The sequence below is a fragment of the Letharia columbiana genome (genome assembly GCF_014066305.1).
Source record: "Letharia columbiana isolate WasteWater2 chromosome Unknown Sc0000076_s0, whole genome shotgun sequence".
Classification (NCBI taxonomy): domain Eukaryota; kingdom Fungi; phylum Ascomycota; class Lecanoromycetes; order Lecanorales; family Parmeliaceae; genus Letharia; species Letharia columbiana.
Window position 1 is genome coordinate 90101 of NW_023501121.1, and position 20971 is coordinate 111071.

The 20971-nt window shown below is 47.7% G+C and overlaps 7 protein-coding genes across 7 annotated transcripts; 3 read left to right on the forward strand and 4 right to left on the reverse strand.

Annotated features, from left to right (window-relative positions):
• Nucleotides 1–5382: 5382 nt before the first annotated feature.
• Nucleotides 5383–6093, reverse strand: HO173_012248 (uncharacterized protein; the record flags this gene model as incomplete). Its single annotated transcript, XM_037314120.1, has 1 exon — nt 5383–6093. One exon carries the CDS (start codon nt 6091–6093, stop codon nt 5383–5385), a length of 711 nt encoding a protein of 236 aa, XP_037158999.1.
• A 607-nt stretch (nt 6094–6700) lies between these two features.
• On the forward strand, nt 6701–8056 carry HO173_012249 (uncharacterized protein; the record flags this gene model as incomplete). The annotated part of the gene is made up of 1 exon (XM_037314121.1): nt 6701–8056. One exon carries the CDS (start codon nt 6701–6703, stop codon nt 8054–8056), a length of 1356 nt encoding a protein of 451 aa, XP_037159000.1.
• Nucleotides 8057–8433: 377 nt separating this feature from the next.
• HO173_012250 (uncharacterized protein) lies at nt 8434–9261 on the forward strand (the record flags this gene model as incomplete). The annotated part of the gene is made up of 1 exon (XM_037314122.1): nt 8434–9261. One exon carries the CDS (start codon nt 8434–8436, stop codon nt 9259–9261), a length of 828 nt encoding a protein of 275 aa, XP_037159001.1.
• Nucleotides 9262–9846: 585 nt separating this feature from the next.
• HO173_012251 (uncharacterized protein) lies at nt 9847–11476 on the forward strand (the record flags this gene model as incomplete). Its single annotated transcript, XM_037314123.1, has 3 exons — nt 9847–10055; nt 10106–10706; nt 11420–11476. The coding sequence occupies 3 exons, from the start codon at nt 9847–9849 to the stop codon at nt 11474–11476; spliced, it is 867 nt and encodes a 288-aa protein (XP_037159002.1).
• Nucleotides 11477–15181: 3705 nt separating this feature from the next.
• HO173_012252 (uncharacterized protein) lies at nt 15182–15733 on the reverse strand (the record flags this gene model as incomplete). Its single annotated transcript, XM_037314124.1, has 1 exon — nt 15182–15733. The coding sequence occupies one exon, from the start codon at nt 15731–15733 to the stop codon at nt 15182–15184; it is 552 nt and encodes a 183-aa protein (XP_037159003.1).
• A 244-nt stretch (nt 15734–15977) lies between these two features.
• Nucleotides 15978–16304, reverse strand: HO173_012253 (uncharacterized protein; the record flags this gene model as incomplete). The annotated part of the gene is made up of 1 exon (XM_037314125.1): nt 15978–16304. The coding sequence occupies one exon, from the start codon at nt 16302–16304 to the stop codon at nt 15978–15980; it is 327 nt and encodes a 108-aa protein (XP_037159004.1).
• Nucleotides 16305–20163: 3859 nt separating this feature from the next.
• HO173_012254 (uncharacterized protein) lies at nt 20164–20706 on the reverse strand (the record flags this gene model as incomplete). Its single annotated transcript, XM_037314126.1, has 1 exon — nt 20164–20706. The coding sequence occupies one exon, from the start codon at nt 20704–20706 to the stop codon at nt 20164–20166; it is 543 nt and encodes a 180-aa protein (XP_037159005.1).
• Between the last annotated feature and the right edge of the window lie 265 nt (nt 20707–20971).

Here is a 20971-nt window from a genome sequence, read left to right on the forward strand (position 1 = left end):
AATTTTTATGTTATCCCCGAGAGTGATGACAAATCCATTGAATTCCAGGGGTTGTTCCGGAGTAAGTTTCTCACATGGTCTAGCCAATAGTCCAGCGGCATGCAGCTCTCGTGACTCTAGGTCCATGAACTCAGTGGTACCAGCAATGAGAGAGTCATCAGTTTGCAGGCCGATAATTGCTGTCATATCGTTGTTGAACAGTAGGCAAGTGTCGAATGTAGATGGGGTCATTCCCAGCTTCTCCACATGGTGCTTATGATATGTCTGGAACCAGTGGGTACCGGACTCAGCAATTCCATAGAGGGGGAGAATGACACGGAGTATCGTTCTTGAGAATAGTCCTATTTCAGCTAGGGTAAAAATAAAGATATCTCTAGTTAACTCGAATTAAGATTGCGTGTATGCCTGAGTAATGTCGCGTAGTTATAGAGATAGCTGTGGGATAGCTAACGCCAGGGCGATAATAAGCCGTTGACTGGCCCGTTGAATGGTAGGGGCCTGGGTGAGGATCCCATGCTTCTCCGAGTTATTAAATGCTTGTACTACTAGTCGCGACTTCTCGAAGGCTTTCTCGATACCCTTATTCTTGATTTGGTCTATAAAACGACTACTAAATATCCGTGCTCCTGCGGGGACATCTTCGGTCTTCATGATCTCAAATACACCCTTTTCAAGTAGTCCACTGAGTTCTTTTTGCCGGGATGCCTGGAAGTTCGGTGAAGGTGGCTGTGGCATGGACTTAGATATGTAGATCGTGATATTAATAGAGTTTCGAAAATAGGCGGAAATATATCGACGTTAAGGAGGGTTATAACGTAGTAGAGCGTCCTGAGAAGAATCTTGATGGTCTTAATTATCGTTATTTTCGTGTTGAGTATCGTCTGACTGTGGAGATTCTTGTTCGGGGGACTCGGGAGACTCGATTGGGGTGTCTGTTTCTTCCAAATATGGCTTGACGATAGTGACTCGAAAATCAGTAGGACCATTTGGTAATTCGACGGTGCATGTCTCTCGAGAAGTGGTTAGCAATTTGTATGGTCCGGTCCACTTCTTTTGATGCGTTCTCCAGACCAGTACCGGGGAACCAATTGGAGTATCGTGCATTCTCATCGTCTGGGGGCCGTTTCGCTGATGTAGGGCGTCATTGACCTGTCTCTTAGCGTGGAGTTTTGCAACTTCGGTCATTGCTATGTTGATAGCTTTTGCCCTCTCGGTAGTAGACAAAGTGGGTGCATCGTCGTTTGTGATACGGGGGAAGGTTCCAAAAACCAGCAATGTGGGAACGAGGCCATTGTATCCGGCTGTATCGTTGACAGCCTTGACAGCCATTTGTAGGCGGATCTCCTTTCCAATGCCTTGGTTCTCCAGTTCCGCAGTGATTATCAAATAGGCTCGTCTCAATGGAGTGTGATATCGTTCCACTAGGCCGATAGAATTAGCGGCCTCAACTGGTACGCATTTCGTTTGAATGCTCAGAGTTCTGGCGTTTTGCCTAAACTCGGTACTGTCAAAGTTAGTCCCAGCGTCATGGACAATGACATCTGGAGGTCCGACATATACGTCTATCCAGCATAGTCTGAGCATGTCCCATGTGTGGGAGGCAGTCATATTCGTTAGCCATCGGGCGGCCTGAAATGAAGTTCCCCCCCCAAAAAATTTAAAAAAGGGGCCCCCCCAAAAAAAGGAGGAGGAAAAAAAAAATAGGGGGATAAAAAAAAAATTATTCCCCCCCTGTAAAAAAAAAAAAAAAAAACCGGGGGGGGAGGGGAGTTGAAAAAAAAAAAGGAAAAAGAAAATAGTTTAAAAAATGTAAAGGGGGGGGGGGGGCGGAGTAACCAAGTTTCCAAATATAAAAAAAAAAAAAAAAATAAAAGAAAAAAAAAAAAAAAAAAAAAAAAAAAAAAAAAAGTAAGTGGGTGGAAAGAAAATAAAAAAAAAAAAAAAAAAAAAAAAAAAAAGGAGGGGGGGGAAAAGGAAAAAAAAAAAAAAAAAAAAAAAAAAAAAAAAAAAAAAATTTGGGGTTAAAATAATAAAAAAAAAAAAAAAAATAAAAAAAAAAAAAAAAAAAAAGAGGAGGGGGGGGAAGCAGAAAAAAAAAAAGCAAAAAAACAAAAAAAAAAAAAAAAAAAAATTAAAATTAATTTTTTCCGTCCCAATCCCAAATTGGGCGGTGATGCTACCAGCACTGACATCCAGTTGTGTATCGAAGTTCCCTCATATAGGCTTTTGGTTTAACGGTTCAACCAAAAGAAAAAAGGCGGGCTTCGGTATCTAGCATGATACCATGGAACTGCTTTGAGGTGTATCGGCTGGTGCTAAGAAAGCTGCTGGACTTGGTGATATTGTGGTATGTGGAATGGCTGGAAAGCTCCAAAAAACGTGCTGGGGCTGGGTCCGATATGACTGAGAAAGGGGTAAAAAAAATTTTTTCCCCCCCCCCCAAAATTTTTATATAAAAAAAAAAAAAAAAAAAAAAAAAACCTTCCTCTCCTCCCCTCCCCCTCTCACTCTTGAATGTAGGAGTCATATCGCTTGTCAATGGAGCCGGTAAACCGCTTAGCGAACTTGTTTCGAGACCCCTGGCGTTCTTTTTCGGTAGGTTTTTTTGACCACCCCCCCCCCCCCCCCCAAAAAAAAACCCCCTTTTTTAAAAAAGGTTTGGGGGGGGGGGGGGGGGCCGGGGGGGGCCCCTTTTGGAGGGGGAAAAAAAAAAAAAAAACCCGTAGACAGGTTTAGCAACGAATTTCAAAAGAATGATTCAAAGCGGGAACAGCCCTACCCTTCTACCGCTAACCCGATTAGGCAATATCACGGATTTCGGCGAAACCTTTGCCGAAGAGTCACAAATCTCTTTGAATTTCACTTATTCTTCTTCTTTCACCACATATATACCTCATGAACTCCTCCAATGATGGGGCCCTCGTTGCGACGACCTTTACAGTCATATTGCTAGGCTATTAGGCTGTGATCGCCACTACATCACGTTATAGATATATCCCCCCAGTGAAGTACGAGCAGACCGATGTTAAGGAGTCATTGTGATTTGACTTATATATGCGTGTGATGTAAAAGATGTTGATTAATCTATGTGCCCGCAGGCATCTCATAATAATTGCCCACAAAAAATAGAGAAATGCCATGTCCTCATGGCAAGAAGTATGCATGCATAGTTTTTCGAATGCCGGAAAGAAATGGAGACACCGGGCTAATTAGTGGTGTGTATCCCACGAAATCTCCTGCTGGAATGAAAGCTTTCGATTAATGAAATGGCTGTCGAAACAAGATATCGGACGGTTTCAATTCGTCCAAATATGCATCGTCCGATAGATGACCCCTGCCTGCAGAGGTTTAATTGGCTGTGATCGACGTAGTAGATCCTTCTCTTGTGTGCTTATTGCAGTGATGTACTACAATATGATATTGCCTAGGCACGCGGATATAGCAGGCCAAATTGTAGTGTCGTTCTCCGCCTGCTGAGTGGTGATTTGACGTGGGATCGTGGAGAGCATATGTCGTGGGATTGTGGAGAGCTGAGCCGTGTTCTTGATGATGGTGGCCTTGTTGTCGCTTGGTATCTCCGCAGTGTTCTCCGCATTTGTCTGTTGTAGTTCCTCCTCTTGCTTAACTGAGTGCTTTGGCTAAGTGGCTGACTGAGTGAATAACTGAGTGGATTGATATGAGACTGTGGAGAGTAGACCTGTTGTGTCACTGCTGCTGCTGACTATCTCCGCAAAATTCTCCGTACTGCATTGCTCCTCCTCTTGTTGAGTGATTGGCTGAGTGACTGGCTGAGTAGCTGACTGAGTGGATTGGTGTGAGATCGTGGAGAGCAGGTCTGTTGTGTCACTGCTGCTGCTGACTGTCTCCGCAATGTTCTCCGCATTTGCCTGCTGCAGTGGTTCCTCCTCTTGCTCAACTGAGTGCTCTGGCTAAATGGCTGACTGAGTGGATAACTGAGTGGATTGATGTGAGACTGTGGAGAGTAGACCTGTTGTGTCACTGCTGCTGCTGACTGTCTCCGCAATGTTCTCCGCATTTGCCTGCTGCAGTGGTTCCTCCTCTTACTGAGTATCGGGCTGATGTGAGATCGTGGAGAGCAGGTCTGTTGTGTCACTGCTGCTGCAATTCTCTCCGTAGTGCATTATTCCTCCTCTTGCAGAATATCAGACTGAGTGACTGGCTGAGTAGCTGACTGAGTGGATTGGTGTGAGATCGTGGAGAGCAGGTCTGTTGTGTCACCGCTGCTGCTGACTGTCTCCGCAATGTTCTCCGCATTTGCCTGCTGCAGTGGTTCCTCCTCTTGCTCAACTGAGTGCTCTGGCTAAGTGGCTGACTGAGTGGATAACTGAGTGGATTGATGTGAGACTGTGGAGAGTAGACCTGTTGTGTCACTGCTGCTGCTGACTGTCTCCGCAATGTTCTCCCGCATTTGCCTGCTGCAGTGGTTCCTCCTCTTGCTCAACTGAGTGCTCTGGCTAAATGGCTGACTGAGTGGATAACTGAGTGGATTGGTGTGAGACCGTGGAGAGTAGAGCTGTTGTGTCACTGCTGCTGCTATCTGTCTCCGCAATTTCAATTTTGTATGTCGAAATAAGCAGTTACGCTAACGCCGTATAGGGCAACTTTGCAATTGAATCACTGTTTTATAATATAAAACAGTGATTCATTCGTGGGTGATCGACGAGGCTAATAACTACTCTATATGGTTAGCCTATTGGATTATTACCCTTTTCGTTTTGAATCATTCTTTTGAATCACATTGCTAAACCTGTCTAGTGAAGTATGTTGCAGGCCCAAGTGGCTCGGATCTCTCCCCCCTCCACGCCCCTTCTTTATTTTTTAATAAAAAAAAAATATTATTTATTAAACCCACAAAATTAATCTTTTTTTGTTAGAATAAAAAAAAAAAACAAAAAAATATTACAAAAAAAAAAAAAATATTTAATACCTAAATTAAAAAAAAAAAAAAAAAAAAAAAAAAAACCCTCTTTTGTTGGGGGGGATGATTAAAAAAAAAAAAAAAAAAAAAAACCTTTTTTTTTTTAAGAAAAAAAAAAAAAAAAAAAAAAAAAAAAAAAATCCAAAAAAAAAAAAAAAAAAAGGACCCCCCCCCCCTCCCCAAAAAAAAAAAAAAAAAAAAAAAAAAAAAATAAAAAATTAAGAAGAAACACAAAAAAAAAAAAAAAAAAAAAAAAAAAAAAAAAAAAAAAAAAAAAAAAAATAAATAATATATTAAAAATATGTTGAGAGGCCCCCCCCCCAACAAAAAAAAAAAAAAAAAAAAAAAAAAAAAAAAAAAAACAAACAACTAAACCCAACCACCCTCCCCCAAATAAAAAAAAAAAAAGAAAAGAAAATTAATTATTTACTATAGCCATGGTTTTATTTGGTACCGAAGTCTTGAATGACTTGGTAAGGCGAGGGTAGTAGGTGTGGGGCTCGGTAATTTGGGCCGTAGGCTGGTGTTAGGGGGAGAATTGGAGCAGGATTCTCCGGTCGATAAGGCGGTTGCGGGGGGAGAGGAACAGTGTTCTCCGGTCGATAAGGCTGCTGATAAGGCTGTTGCGGGGGGAGAGGAACAGTGTTCTCCGGTCGATAAGGCTGATGATAAGCCGGTTGCGGGGGGAGAGGAACAGTGTTCTCCGGTCGATAAGGCTGCTGCGGCTGAATTGTTTGCTGCTGAGGGGGGTAATATTGTTGCTGCTTTGGTGGAGGACGATCCTCGTCGTTCAGTGGCCATGGGATGTCTTCTTGGACTATATTGGCCAATGATTCGGACATTAAAACCCCTCGTCCTTTCTTAACATAGACTCCATTGGCTCGTAGGCAGTTTCGTAAGCCATATTGCTGTTCTTTGGAAAGGGCCTCAAAGTCCTCCTTAGCGAATAGTCGAAATTCCTCAGCAAAGATGTCGGAGAGGGACTCCCATTTGTTTTCATTGTAGTCTTGTATTCTCCAACGGACAAATTGTTCGATTCTCTCATCGGTATCTGTTGGTTCGACTCCCTTGTTTAGCATGTCCTTTAGTTGATGTAGAGTCATAGTGTCAGGCGGTGTCTCTGAAGAGTCAGGTTTCTTGTCCTTGGAGTCCATTTTGGGTGTGTGTTATGTGTTAATGTGGTGTGAAGCTTGGTGGTGTTTGGTGTTTTCCGGGTGTTTTCTCTGCTGGGTAGGAGTTGTAGGAATTGTAGAAATTGTAGTTCTATTCAATCGAATCGTCACAATGAGCGGAATCGATTGAGTAACATAGAACCGTGTGAAGCTATCGCGGCGATATCGAGGCGGACTTTCTTTAAGAGTATGGCCTTGCTAATCTGTGTACTAGTATTGAAGTACACTGATCAGTGTTGGTAATACCTGGGTATGCAGTTACTGCTATAATGAGACTTATTACTAGATATGATAGTCTTAATGATGTCTAAGGAAGAAGGATATCTATGTACAGAGAATGCCTTCATATACCCATGACTAGACCGAATGAGTACTAGTGGTAGCGAGTGTTGAGTCGTTCCAACACATAGGCTATCTGCTTGAATGGTGGGTTGAATGTATCAGGGCTACGAAGACAGAGAACGAGACGAATAAGCTCCTCGATGCCCGCTTTCGGGCGATCCCTAGCCACACCAACCTGAGACGCATCGGGTCTCTAAGTAAGAAGACACAGTGGACAGGAGAGGACGGCCGGACCCTACAGAGGACGATGATGGCCACCTTTGCACCGATCTTGGTTGAGTTGAATCCGGATGCGCTGCATGCAGGTCGCGCTATCCTTGACCTTGTTATACTGGCGAGATATCGTTCTCATGATGATGATACTATCCGATATCTACTCGCGGCCCTGGCCCGGATTGACCTGCTGAAAGAGGTTTTTCGAGCATACAGACCTCTGGACAAAACGACGGGTAAAGGTCACTTTAACTTCCCAAAGTTTCATAGCATCAGTCACTTGCCCGAAATGATACAATCATTCGGCCCACCCGATGGATTGACCACTCAAACGGGGGAAAAGGCGCATGTTGAATTCTTCAAAAAGTATTACGGACTAACGAATAAGCATGATAACTATATTGAACAGATCATGCGTCACGATGTCGCACATCAGAAGATGATCACGATGCGTGATCTCGTCAAGTACCAAGATACAAAAGTGTTGCCACCTGCAATTGAGAGATCACAGGAGGAAGAGAAGAAGACCGAGGCGGGAACTCCTTTAGATCTTCATGCCTGGGGTTGGCAGGCGGACGACGAGGAGCGTGATATCATGAGGCAGATCTATCATTGTGATAGTCGTTATTGGCGACCAGCAGGGGCCGTTGCTGAATGGTTGGAGTTGGACACTTTCCTCGAAGCTCTGGCCGCCTTTATTCGAACAGATCGAACGAAATCGAGGGAACATCATCTATCCAAGGGAGACAATAACATCGACACACGTGAGGCGGACTGTGGATGGGTACGTCGATATCCGGTCCGCATCCATTCCAATGTTCGATGTTGGAAGGCTCTCGGGGAGGATTCTCTGGACATAGCTCGCCTGTCCAAAGACGTCGTCGTCTGCAGACCCATCGGTCAACCCTTTCGAAAAAGGTGGCGCAGGGACTGCGCTTGGGTCCACGAATATGACCAGCAGACCTCCGATGCTGACGGGGTTCTTTCGGGGAAACTGGTGGGGGAAGTACTGGTCGTGGTGGAAGTGATGGACCTAGCCCGCAGAGATTTCAGACAAAGACCGACTCACCTGCAGGGTGTTTTCATGGAGATATTTAAGTATCGACACAATGGACAAGTTCAGGAATGTCATGGCATGGTGGAAGTAGAAAGGGCGCAGCCATCAACAGCGCGGAATCCAAGAACCCTCGGAAAACGACGATTCTATAGCCTCGCAAGCATCGAGAGAAGTGCACATGTCGTGCCCGCGTCGGTGAAAGGCAAGGAATTTTATTACATCAACAGCTTTATCGACTTTGATCAATACAATAGTATCTACGATCCGGACTTCCTAAACAAGAGCTACAGAGCAGCAAAGGAGATCAATACACGCTACACTACAAGACAATAGAGATGTCGAGGATCTGGATCTTAGGATGTCAGGAATGGGACTAAATATGCAACGGGCAAAATCGGTCCCAGTCACCCTTCTCGACTCGGACACCTTTCTCGACCCGGACACCCTTCTCGACCCGGACACCCTTCTCGACTCGGACAACTTTCGGACCATCTTCAGGGAGGCGAAACTTCCCTTTGAGAGGGGCCATCTCGGAGCACGTGACTTCTAGTTGACACCCACAAGGGTTTCCAGCCAAAAGTCCGTCACGAAGAAGACCCAGCTCAAGGTCCAGGGGGAGCAGACAGATGCTAATTTGCCCATGACCATTCATACTGGCCGGTTTCTACCTGCACATCACATCTTTTGAACTCCCAATCATTCACTCCAAAATGCCTTTAGATGATCCCGAGTTCATCGGTCGTTTCATCTCACTGATCAACGGTAGTAAGGGCATCGATGAGTACAAAAAGTCTGAAGGTGCAAAGACCCCTCCTAATGTTACCGGCGCTGGCGAGGATCGCTCCCCTTCCTTAACATCACCAGAGGTCCACCCCAAGCAAAGCCCGCACGTTAGCGGCCTGAGAGCTTCTTACAATACGCCTAAAACAGTAGCATCAAGCCCACGTCTAGGAGCCGCCAACACTCATAACGAAGACGTTGCCGAGGCTTTCGCCGCCTACGTGAACAGCGTGGAAACCCGTCCTTTGAGCGAGTCCATATGGGCTCCGGCAAACGTACGTCACCGATCCGGTGGACCTTCGACCCTCGGTGGTGCTGCACATTCTAAAGTCCTCATCCCCGTCAAAGCCGTCGAACCCAATCCGGCAATCAATGAGACTTTCGATCGAATGTCATTCAGAGCAGCCGACGCCAATCAGAAAATGGGTGAGAAATTGATCGGCGACGGCCTCACACGATCTGTTTTCTCCAAGGCACCCTCAACAATGGTCAATTCCGGATCATCAATGCTCACTCAAGAATCTATCGTGACAGACAAGCTCCCGTTCGACCTCCAAACAGAGGGGGCAGAACCCCCTCACCTAAGCTCAACACAGATTACCAGCCAAAAGCCCGTCACGAATCCAGTTGCGACTACCGCAGTCGAGGAAGATGACGAAACCCATAACACCACTCACCTAAAAGCAACACGGGTTTCGGGCCTGAAGTCCGTCATTAATCCATTTGTGACCCCAAAGCCCAGAACACCCCTCACCTGACCTCAACACGGGCTTCCAACCTAAAGCCGGTCACGAATAAGACCCAGGTGAAGCCACGCACCTTTTACATCATGCTTCTACCACTCAGGTCACTTTGACATGCAACGACTTCGTTCACATCATCACCATTCTCCTAATCGACCTCAAGCGTCAAACTTCTGTTAATGAAAGTTGTACCATCATCACTTACGCACCTAGCGCATCGTCTTTGAGATATTGAGTCGAGACTTCCGACAACTAGGTCTGCTTTTGTTGCTCGACTTCTGAGGCCTCACGGTATTTGTCACTGAGCCTGCTTCGAATTGAGTATCAAAACATCAGAGCATCACTATACATGTACGAAACATCAAAACCCCTTCACCTCATCTTATCACTTCTCCTTTCGGACTTGTCTACTTGCCATCTTTGCACTCGACGGTGAATCCTCACTATACATACATATATATACACACACCCCGGGTACAACTGTACCCAAATCGGTCACGCCAGTTGGACATCAGATCTGGATCCCTCCCTGAAGGTTAGCCACTCTCGTCTATCTGCCGCGTACCTCAACTCATTTGATGTTTAGCTTTCCGTACGAACATGCCACCACCCGCGCCTCCTCTAAGCCGACAAACCACAATGTCGGGAGGTGGTATAGAACCAAGCCACCCAAAACCGAAGGGCCAGAAGAGGAAGACAATGGCTGCCACAGATTCCGAGAATTCGGAACCACGCAAGAAACGCATCAAGACTGAGACAGCTTCGATGATGGAACAGGAGATGCTTAGACCAACAGGCACAGCAGTGGAGTGAGTCCTTCCCCAATTGATCATTAAACCCAAAACCAATGAGGTTATAGCTCCATCTATGATGCCATCGTCACAGTCAAGGTTGGCGGATTGGCACAGAAAGTCGGGATACATCGAGGGCTTTTACGTCGGGCTTCGAGGTTTTTCCGGGAGCAGCTCACCGTCGATGCGACAATGGAAGATGGCGTCTCCGCTCAGGTAGTGTTCCTTCTTGAGGAAGACGTACATGTCTTTCGGAGATTCAAGGATTGGCTTTACTCTGGGAGGATCATCTCAGAAGCAGAGACCAACAAAGATTTGACATGGTCGGACCTTATCGCCATCTACGAGTTCGCCGAGCGAAGAGAGGTCCCACAATTACAGAACACGTGCGTGGACACCGTGATCAGAAAGAGAAGAGAGGGCGGGCTCTTCCCTGGTCAGGGAGACGTCAACACGCTTTGGAAAGCATCTGGCCAAGTATTCCGGCGCCGAAGACTGCTGTTGGACCAATTCGCGACTTCTTGCAACTTAAAGAACGCCATCGCCCACAACGGGGGCTATCATCCAAAGTTCCCCCGAGTCGTTGACAGTCTATACGACAACACCAGAACCGAGGCACGTCATCCCAAAAACACGATGAACCAGAAGAAAGCCCCAACGCAAGCTGTTGTAGGGGGCATAAGACGGCGAGAGTCATTGACAGTCTATACGACAACACCAGAACCGAGGCACGTCATCCCAAAAACACGATGAACCAGAACCGAGGCACGTCATCCCAAAAACACGATGAACCAGAAGAAAGCCCCAACGCAAGATGTTGTGGGGGAGATCCATATATACCACCACTCGCCATACCCCCATGCACATAATTGTCAAAAAACCAAAACTCCACACTTGAGGAAGCCGGTTCCATTTTAAAAAAAAAAAAACCCCCCCACAAAAAAAAAAAAAAAAAAAAAAAAAAAAAAAAAAAAAAAAAAAAAAAAAAAAAGAAAAAAAAAGCAAGGAAGGGGGAAAAAAAAAAAAAAAAAAAAAAAAAACCCCCAAAAAAAAAACAAAGACAAATTTACGGGGGGGGGGGGGGGGGGGGGGGGGGAAGGCCGCCGGCCCCCCTGCGGCAGGGGGGGGGGGAAAGAAAAATAAAAAAACCTGGGACCCACCCCACAAAAAAAAAAGAAAAAAAAAAAAAAAAAAAAAAAAAAAAAAAAAAAAAAACACCAAAAAACACCAAAAAAAAAAAAAAAACCGGCCCCCACCCCCCCCACAAACAAAAAAAACACCCCACCCCCCCCCCACAAAAAAAAAAAAAAAAAAAAAAAAAAAAAAAAAAAAAAAAAAAAAAAAAAAAACTAATACAATAACCAAAAAAAAAATCCGAACAGCATGTAGTGATTGCTGAACTGGCGGATGTTATTCGAACAGTATATAGTGATTGCTGAACCGGCGGATGTCATTCGAACAGTATATAGTGATTGCTAAACCGGCGGATAGCATTCCAACAAAAAAAAAAAATTCCAAAACCCGCGGACCGCGTGAAAAAAAAAAACCAAAATTTATAATTGGGAAGAAATGGGGAAAATTTTAAAAAAATTTTCAAACCCGGGGATTTTTTTTTTTACAACAAAACCCCCCCATCAGCAATTTCAAATTTTGCAGGAACTTTTCAGATTTGCAGATGTATATAGAGTAGAAGACAACAAATAGAGATACCGGGTTTAATTCGTTATCAGATACGCGTTTCTCTAATTCATGGCCGCTGGCAACGATAAGTTCTAACTCGGAGCCGAGTTTCCCTGTCTCGCGGTTAGTGCTCGCAAACAGTGAGGCCATACAGAAACGACGCATGCACAAGTAGATATGTAGATATGTGTTTGGGCATATCCAACACTGGGGCAGCTAAGAGCTTTTTGGACATCTGGACTGAGCAGATAGCCCGAAAAAGGCCCCCCAGCGCTAGAAAAACTCCCATGTCTGAGCGACATGCCCTGGAGTGAAATGAGGCTATATACAGGTGTGGGTGGGTGGGAGAAAAATGATATGGCTCTGACAGAGACGAAATCGAATGAAGAGCCGTTGACAGGTGCAAAACAGGTGGCTATATAGCTCGTACTGGACACCTGTCCCCAACCCCTTGCCGGGGTACCAACAGGGGTACCAACAAGGGTACCAACACGAACGGCTGATCAAACAGCCACCAACGCTATGGCCTCATAATGGACCCACTAACCCACAGTCCCACTGTTGCGATTAGTGCTCGCAAACAGTGAGGCCATACAGAAACGACGCATGCACAAGTAGATATGTAGATATGTGTTTGGGCATATCCAACACTGGGGCAGCTAAGAGCTTTTTGGACATCTGGACTGAGCAGATAGCCCGAAAAAGGCCCCCCAGCGCTAGAAAAACTCCCAAACCCAAGACGTCGTCCAAGAGGGTGAAGGTCTCGAGGAGGACTCCTGACGGTACCTACCGCAGCAAGCAGTAGGGACCGACAGCACTAGCGCGGACGGGCTGGAAGGTGCTGGTGCCGTAGTGATGCTCTGAGTATGTGGGCTGGATGAGTGACGATGTACAGGCGGTAGGAATCTGACTTCCAACGGCCTAGCAATTGGATCTCGTCATTGCTAAGGCCGGCGTCACGTGCTGATGTTGCAGCCCCCTGCGGAAGGAATGGCCTGAATAATGGCCCTCAACACCAAGTGACGTCAGCACCTCGCGGAGGTTGCTGGTGACGGCGTTCCTAGTGAAGGAGGAGCCCCTCAGCTGGAACAGCGGCGCATCAGGTGGGGCCTCCCACCTGAAGAGGTGACGTAAGGCTTTGACTGCGCATGCGTCATCGCCTGATGCGGCCACCGTGAGTGTAATCCCACGGCGAAATGGGTCCGTTTTGGATGCTGGAAGCGTAAGTTCCAGGTGATCATCGAATAGCCTCACCGAGCGACGTGTGAGGAACCATTCGCCGAAGTCCTCCTGTTGAAGGTCTCGCTTGCTGTAAGTAAACTCACCTACGCGTAGGAATGCCGCGAAGGCGAGGCAAAAGGAGGCATACAGAGTCGCCCCGGCATGGGTTGACTTATCGAAATGAGGAAGGATTTGAAGCAATAGGTCCTTGGTGATTGGACGCCTTTCCTTCGTGTCAGCTTCGCCACGAAGACGTCGACTACCTGCAATGATGCGTTGTAACTGAGGGTGATGAAATACTGAGAGATCATCGAACCCCATGTCCACATGGGCTGACCTGAGGCCGGTAAGGTATGCCTTCATAGACTTCGACTTGACGCGGCGAGTGCTCAGGTCAGCAATCCAGCCCGTGAGGGCATTCATAGTTGCTGGGAAGGGAGGTTGGATCCCTGTAAGTGCGCAATAGGTCGTGTAGGATCTTACTGGAGTCGCATATGTCTTCCTGGTTTTGGTAGCAAGCCCCCACCAGAGAAGTCGTGCGGCCTCTCGGGGTAGTGCGGTCTGATTGTACCAATATTCTGGTGGGTCCCGCCCTATTTCAGCGGAGACATGAGACCTTTCAGCTGTGGATATGCGTCAGCGATTTTTCGGTACCGAAAACGTGACAGATCATCGGCCAGCTGGTTAGCCTTCGTAGATATCCAAGTGGGCACCACTATGATGTCATGAGTAGCTGCCAGCATAGCTATATCGCGCAATGGGGCCATGGCTGGCCCGTGCATAGAGGATTTGCGTAATCCATTGACGCATGCGTCGTTGTCGCAGTAGAGAACCAAGCGAGATCCTCGTAACTGATGTAGCCACAGTTCCATCGCGTGATGGATGGCCTTCATTTCTTTGAATTGTATGTCTTTGGAACGGTGACGTGTGGCTGTTTTGATGCTGAAAACGTCTTTAAGTTGAACCGATTGGATGTGGTCGGGATGGTCGAGAATGTAACCTCCCATACCGAATTTTCCAGACGCATCGGTCCATATGTGCCACGTGACTCGACTGTCGACGTGGCGTATCAAGGCGACGCCATTCCAGTGCTTCAGGAAGGTGTCCCACCATAGTAAGTCTGCCCTCATGTCGCCTGTGATCCGTACGATCACCGCAGGCCTTCGAAGGGCATCAAAAAGTCGCCTCAAGAATGCTCTTCCTGGAATCACGACTTTGGCAGCGAAAGAGAGGAAGCCGACCGCTGACTCGAGCTCCTGATGTGAGATAGTTGCCCTTTTTAGGAGGTTTTTGACCGTGGTTCTCGCTTTGGCCAGCTTGTCCGGGGGGAGTCTCGCCTGCATGCGAATGCTATCGAATTCGATTCCCAGGAACTCGGCTATGAAACCCACCACATCCTTCGTGTGATTAATCCGAAGGCCCAATTCGCCACACAGCTGGTCGAACTGCTGCGCGTATGCAGCTGCGTCATCACTTGGTGAAAGGATTGCGAAGAAATCGTCCAAGTAGTGGAGCACTACTTCCCATAGAAGGATGGCGATCAAGATCCAAGTAAGGGCCTTTGCGAAGAGATCGAATAGGAACGGTGACATGCGTAGTCCGAACGGTAGGTATCGTTCTTTCCAATAGCGTCCATCGCAGTTGAAACCAAGTAGCCATTGATCCGATATAGCGACGGGTATGTGTCTGAAGGCGTCTTTGAGGTCTCTTTTGACGAATTGGGCCCTTGGGCCTTTCTGCAGCAGTGCTACTACTGCGTCATCGTATGTAGTATATTCCAATGCGCCCCACTCCGCCTGAATACCGTCATTAACTGAGTGGCCGTGTGGGAATGAGAGGTCATGAATCCGTCTCCAACCTCCATCGTGTTTCGGTACCAATCCGAGTGGCGAACAGACGTAATGGGGCTCGTTTTGAGGGTCAACCTCGGTCAGGCGATGCTGCTGGAGCTGTTTTTGGAGGTCCGCCGATAGTATTTGGGGTGCTTGACGTGCTGATAGGTGATTTTGATTGCGATGGGCTGGGATAGGGCCTCGAAAACCTATCTTAGCGCCCTTCCGAAGAATAGCCGAAATGGTCTTGGCAAATATCAGGTCCGGGTGATCGTTCAACCATTTGGACCAACCATCAACTATTAACGGTCCTTGGTAGGGCAAATCCGGGTCCAGTGGGTCGTACAGCGCGTACGGGAACCCCTCAGATATGCACTGCAGCGACCATGGCACCTGCGGGTGCCCTGGGAGTCATTCTGGCCTGGTAACACGATTACCCAGTGGCAATTGATTGGAGGTACTCACCGCTGAGTTATGGGCTTTGGGGCACTTATCTGACGAGTGATTTTGCTGACAGATCGAACAGACATGTGAGTAGGGGCAGCGCTCGCGAAAACAGCTACCTCTGTTGAAACTCCTGCAAATTGCAGGTCCTCCGGCTGCAACGGGCTTATTGGGGCCAGGCGCACCGGCATTTGGCTTGCTATTGCCCGCATAAGTCCCTCTGGGCACGAGAAGGTCCCTGCAGCTCTGATCGTCCGCTTCCCAGGCCTTGGGATCGTCTTGGCCACCCTGAATGCGTGCAGTGACAAAGGCGAGGTGGTAAGCGAGGATGGAGTCAAATTTGTAGGTGAGGGGCAGCCGTAGTAGGCGAATAGCATACGCATGAAGGGCCTCATTCAAGTCTTCCTTCACGCTCATGTGGGCAAAGCGGCCGACGGCTACCGAGTACACAAGGAAGCAGTGCATCATGTGGTTATGGCCATTGACGTCCTTATCCTCTTTGGCCGGGGTAGTGTGCATGTGGGCCAGCTTGGCGAAGTTTTTGGTCTTGAAGGTCCCGAAGAAGATTTGCTTGAAGTACTTGACGTCCACACTTCGGAACCTTTCAGCAATACTAAGAAAGGGCTTCTTACCTTCCGAGTGACGAAATGGGATCCCTCTTCTTTCCTCCCAGTCCGACTCAGAGTCGGACGAGTCCGAATCCGATGTGTCCGAGTGACGATGACGATGGCTGCGGCTGTGGCGGTGGTGGTGGCGGCGTGACTTATGAACCCGGCCCTCGTGACGATGGCGGTGATTTCGCTCCTCTTGGACCTTGGATAGCTGGGCTATCAATTCCGCAAGGTCTACCTTGGGCCCCCCAGTAGGCGGGGGCGTTTCGTCGATCTCGTCCGGAGTAATGGTCCTCGATGGCGTTCCGGGTACGACGATCTCGTCGCGGAGGGGGAGGTGTTTTGGCCTTAGTGGCCTTTTTGGCCTTGGGGGCCTTAGGGGCCTTGTTGGCGGCGTTGGAGGTCTTTTTGGTGACCTTGGAGGCGGGTGTGACTCGTGTGGCCGCTTTTTTGGACCTGGTAGCAGCAGCGGGAGCCATTATGAAGTATGTAAGAGTATGGAGTGTGCTTGTGGTAGTTGAGGGCTAATGTGTATAGACTCAACTACGAAAAGAAGAAGAAAAATGATATGGCTCTGACAGAGACGAAATCGAATGAAGAGCCGTTGACAGGTGCAAAACAGGTGGCTATATAGCTCGTACTGGACACCTGTCCCCAACCCCTTGCCGGGGTACCAACAGGGGTACCAACAAGGGTACCAACACGAACGGCTGATCAAACAGCCACCAACGCTATGGCCTCATAATGGACCCACTAACCCACAGTCCCACTGTTGCGACCGGTGTCAGATTAAGCGACTTTGAAATCCGCTCTTTTATGAATTGCAAATTAAATAAGAATGCTTTTATGAGTTGCAAAACCAACGAGATTGCTTGGCAAAATTGATTGCGCGCCATCTCTATTTTTTTGGTAGCCAGCCCCACCAAAATTTAATGAGAACCTACTCAAATCACTGCAATCATCAACCACCACCCCCAATCTATATTGGCGTGGATAGCTTCAACAATACGAGGATCGACGTGAACGCTGACGTTATCTAGGACGATAATACTACGCTCGGCGGGGTACTCGTTACACAGCGGTAGCAATTGGTCTATCAACTAGACGAGGAGATCTTCTTTGAAGTAATAGCCCTTCTTGATCTCGGTACAGGGGAGCCTTCAGTGGTGTAGGCCGGAAGAATGCTATATGTATCACCTCTTCTGATATCACCACGGTATCGAGCTGGGTCACCAATAGGAGCATATGCTATGGACCGCCACATCGTTTGCAGCTTGAAGATTACGAGGAATCACTGTGTCGCCGTAGATCTCAATATTGCGCTCCCACCGGTACCCCGTTGCGCGACTCGAATGGGCGTCTTTAGCTATTATATTAGGTCGCCAATACGACTTAAGGAGTAGTCTGGCTCGCTGGCGAATGTGTATTTCTTTAGATAATATCGCGTATTAGCGGAGGGAGGGAGGGAGGGAGGGTAGCTATAGACATCTAGGTTAGTTAAAAATATTAAAAAAAAGAGTGTATACTTACTAGCCTGTGTCTCAAAATTATCCGATTAGGAAGTAAGATGAACTGAGAGGTAGAGACTGGTGCAATTGTTGAGAAGTACGATCTTTATAAATTTTGGTGGGGCTGGCTATCAAAAAAATAGAGATGGCGCGTAATTAATTTTGCTAAGTAATCTCGTTGGTTTTGCAACTCATAATTGGCAAAGCTGATTCAGCTCCGCCTCCGACTTTTTGTTAGCGTCATTCATAGAAAATTGTAGAGAACGTACTTGCCACTCTTGCAATAGCCACTGTCGTCTGCTACCTCAGTTGGACATTCGTGATACCGAAGCTAGTGGGTATACACGCTTTTCCTGGTGTTTTGCCTCTGACTTAGGCGTGTAATAGCCACATCGCCAGCCCTTGCTCCGGACGCGATGCCACCATTCAGAAAGAATCCCTCTGTACGCCAGCGTGCCCAACTCTTGCTCGAATCCCACTGGCGACCTGAAGCCGTTTCTGAAGCATGCAATCGATGTTAGTGGCTGTGATAGATTTGCGGTGGAGTATTTCAAGCAGAGCACTGCAGGCTACATATTTGACGGCGAAATTGAGGTATTTGAACGAGATTTGGAGTATTTGACTATGGAGATAATAGAGTAGTTACAATGAAATACTACGTAATATCAATCAAAATCCTCCACCTTCTCTTATGACCTTCTCCCTAACCTAATCGTTCCAGAGCATAAGCATGCTGGTAAGTCGGAGTGGGCTGGTACAAGAGTGGCAAGTACGTTCTCTACAATTTTCTATGAATGGCGCTAACAAAAAGTCGGAGGCGGAGCTGAATCAGCTTTGCCAAGCATTCTTATTTAATTTGCAATTCATAATTTAACTAGTCGTTTAGCTAGCCGTCTCGCTTAACGAGACGAAGCTCTCATCGCTTTCGCGATCACCATCGTCTATAGAGTCTTCGTTATTGTTCAGGCCTTTAGGACTCCTAACTGAGAGCCCCGTCTTTTCTACCAGATTTAGGATTTTGAGTAGGGGGGGATGTATTAGTGTTTTAGTGCTCGCAAACAGTGAGGCCATACAGAAATAACGTATGCACAAGTAGATATGTAGATATATGATTGGGCATATCCAACACTGGGGCAGCTAAGACCTTTCTGGACATCTGGACATGCAAATAACCCCGAAAAAGGCCCCCCAGCGCTAGAAAAACTCCCAAAACAACCCAAGACGTCGTCCAAAGAGGGCGAAGGCCTCGAGGACGCCCCCTCTGCGGAAGGACTGGCCTGAATATTAGCCCTCAACACCAAGTGACGTCAGCACCTCGCGGAGGTTGCTGGTGACGGCCTTCCCAGCTGGAATAGCGGCGCATCAGGTGGGGCTTCCCACCTGATGTAAGGCTTTGACGCGCATGCGTCATCGCCCGATGCAATAGCCCAAATGGCTGGAATGGCTGGGATATCCCAATGACTGCGGTAGCCTGGAATATGGCTGTGGTAGTTGGACTGAGATATCCCCATGGCTGCTGTAGCCTAAATAGCTGGGATAGTTGAAATATCCCCATGGCTGCGGTAGCCTAAACAGCGGAAATAACTGAAATATCCACATGGCTGCGATAGCCCAAATAGCTGAAATGGCTGAAATAACTGAAATACTCAAATAGCTGCGATGCCTGAGATAGCCAATTTAGCTGAAATGGCTACATACCTATATAGCTACAATAGCTGACTATCCTTATAGCCGTGTGGCTTCAGTAGCTGAAATGACTGAAATTTCAAAATAGCTGCGATAGCTGAGGTGAATAGTTATAGGTGGAATGGCTGAAGTGTGTATCCAAATGGTAGTTGCATGGTCGCATGGCCGTACGGCTGCAATGGCTGGAATGGCTCCAATGGCTGACATGGCTTCAATGGGTGAATAGCTGCATGATATCTATGTGACTGCAATAGCCTCAAATAGTTGGTATGCTGGACAATTCCATATGGCTGGAAATGGCTGAGTAGCCCCATGGCCGCATGGCTGCAATAGGGCTGAAATAGGGCTGAAGTATCCATGTGACTGCAGTGGCCTCAAATAGCTGGAATGGCTGAATAGCTTCATGGCCGCATGGCTGAATTAGCCGAAATATCCTTTCGTTAGTGCTCGCAAACAGTGAGGCCATACAGAAAACAACGCATGCACAAGTAGATATGTAGATAGATGATTGGGCATATCCAACACTGGGGCAGCTGAGACCTTTCTGGACATGCAAATAGTCCAAAAAAAAAGGCCCCCCAGCGCTAGAAAAACTCCCAAAACAACCCAAGACGTCGTCCAAAGAGGGCGAAGGTCTCGAGGAGGACTCCTGACGGTACCTACTGCAGCAAGCAGTAGGTGCGCGGACGGGCTGGAAGGTGCTGGTGCCGTAGTGAATGATAGGTAGGCTGGGTGAGTGACGAAAAGGCGGTAGGAATCGCCGGCGTCACGTGCTGATATTGGAGCCCCTCTGCGGAAGGACTGGCCTGAAAAGTGGCCCTTAACACCTAGTTGTAGCCCCTCTGCGGAAGGACTGGCCTGAATAATAACCCTCAATAATGACCCTCAATACCAAGATGCAGCCCCTCTGCGGAAGGACTGGCCTGAATAATGGCCCTCAACACCAAGTTGCAGCCCCTCTGCGGAAGGACTGGCCTGAATCATGGCCCTCGGTGGGGCTTCACACCTGATGTAAGGCTTTGACGCGTATGCGTCATCGCCCGATGCAACAGCCCAAATGGCTGGAATAGATGAAACATCTCCCTGGCTGCGGTAGCCCAAATAGTCGGAGTGACAAGGACGTCCCATAGCTGCGATAGCCCAATTAGCTGGAATGGCTGGGATATCCCAATGGCTGCGGTAGCCCAGTTAGATGGAATATGGCAGTGGTAGTTCGACTGAGATATCCCCATGGCTGCGGTAGCCCAAATGTCTGAAATAACTGAGACATCCCATGGCTGCGATAGCCCAATAGCTGAGATATCCCTGTGGCTGCGATAGCCCAAATGGCTGGAATAGCTGAAACATCTCCATGGCTGCGATAGCTGAGATATTCCTGTGGCTGCGATAGCCCAAATGGCTGGAATAGCTGAGACATCTTCATGGCTGCGGTAGCCCAAATAGCTGGGATAGCTGAAATATCCCCATGGCTGCGGTAGCCCAAGTAGCTGAAATAACTGGGACATCCCCATGTCTGCGATAGTCCAAATAGCTGAAATAGCTGGGACATCTCCGTGGTTGCGATAGCCCGAATAGCTGAATTGGCTGGGATATCTCCATGGCTGCGATAGCCCAAATAGCTGAAATCACTGAGACATCTCCAAGGCTGCGGTAGCCCAAATAGCTGAAGTAACTGAGACATCTCCATGGCTGCGGTAGCCCAATTAGCTGAAGTAACTGAGACATCTCCATGGCTGCAGTAGCCCAAGTAGCTGAATTAACTGGGACATCCCCATGTCTGCGATAGGTCAAGTAGCTGAGATAGCTGGGACATCTCCATGGTTGCGATAGCCCGAATAGCTGAAATGGCTGGGACATCTCCAAGGTTGCGGTAGCCAAAATAGCTGAAGTAACTGAGACATCTCCATGGCTGCGGTAGCCCAATTAGCTGAAGTAACTGAGACATCTCCATG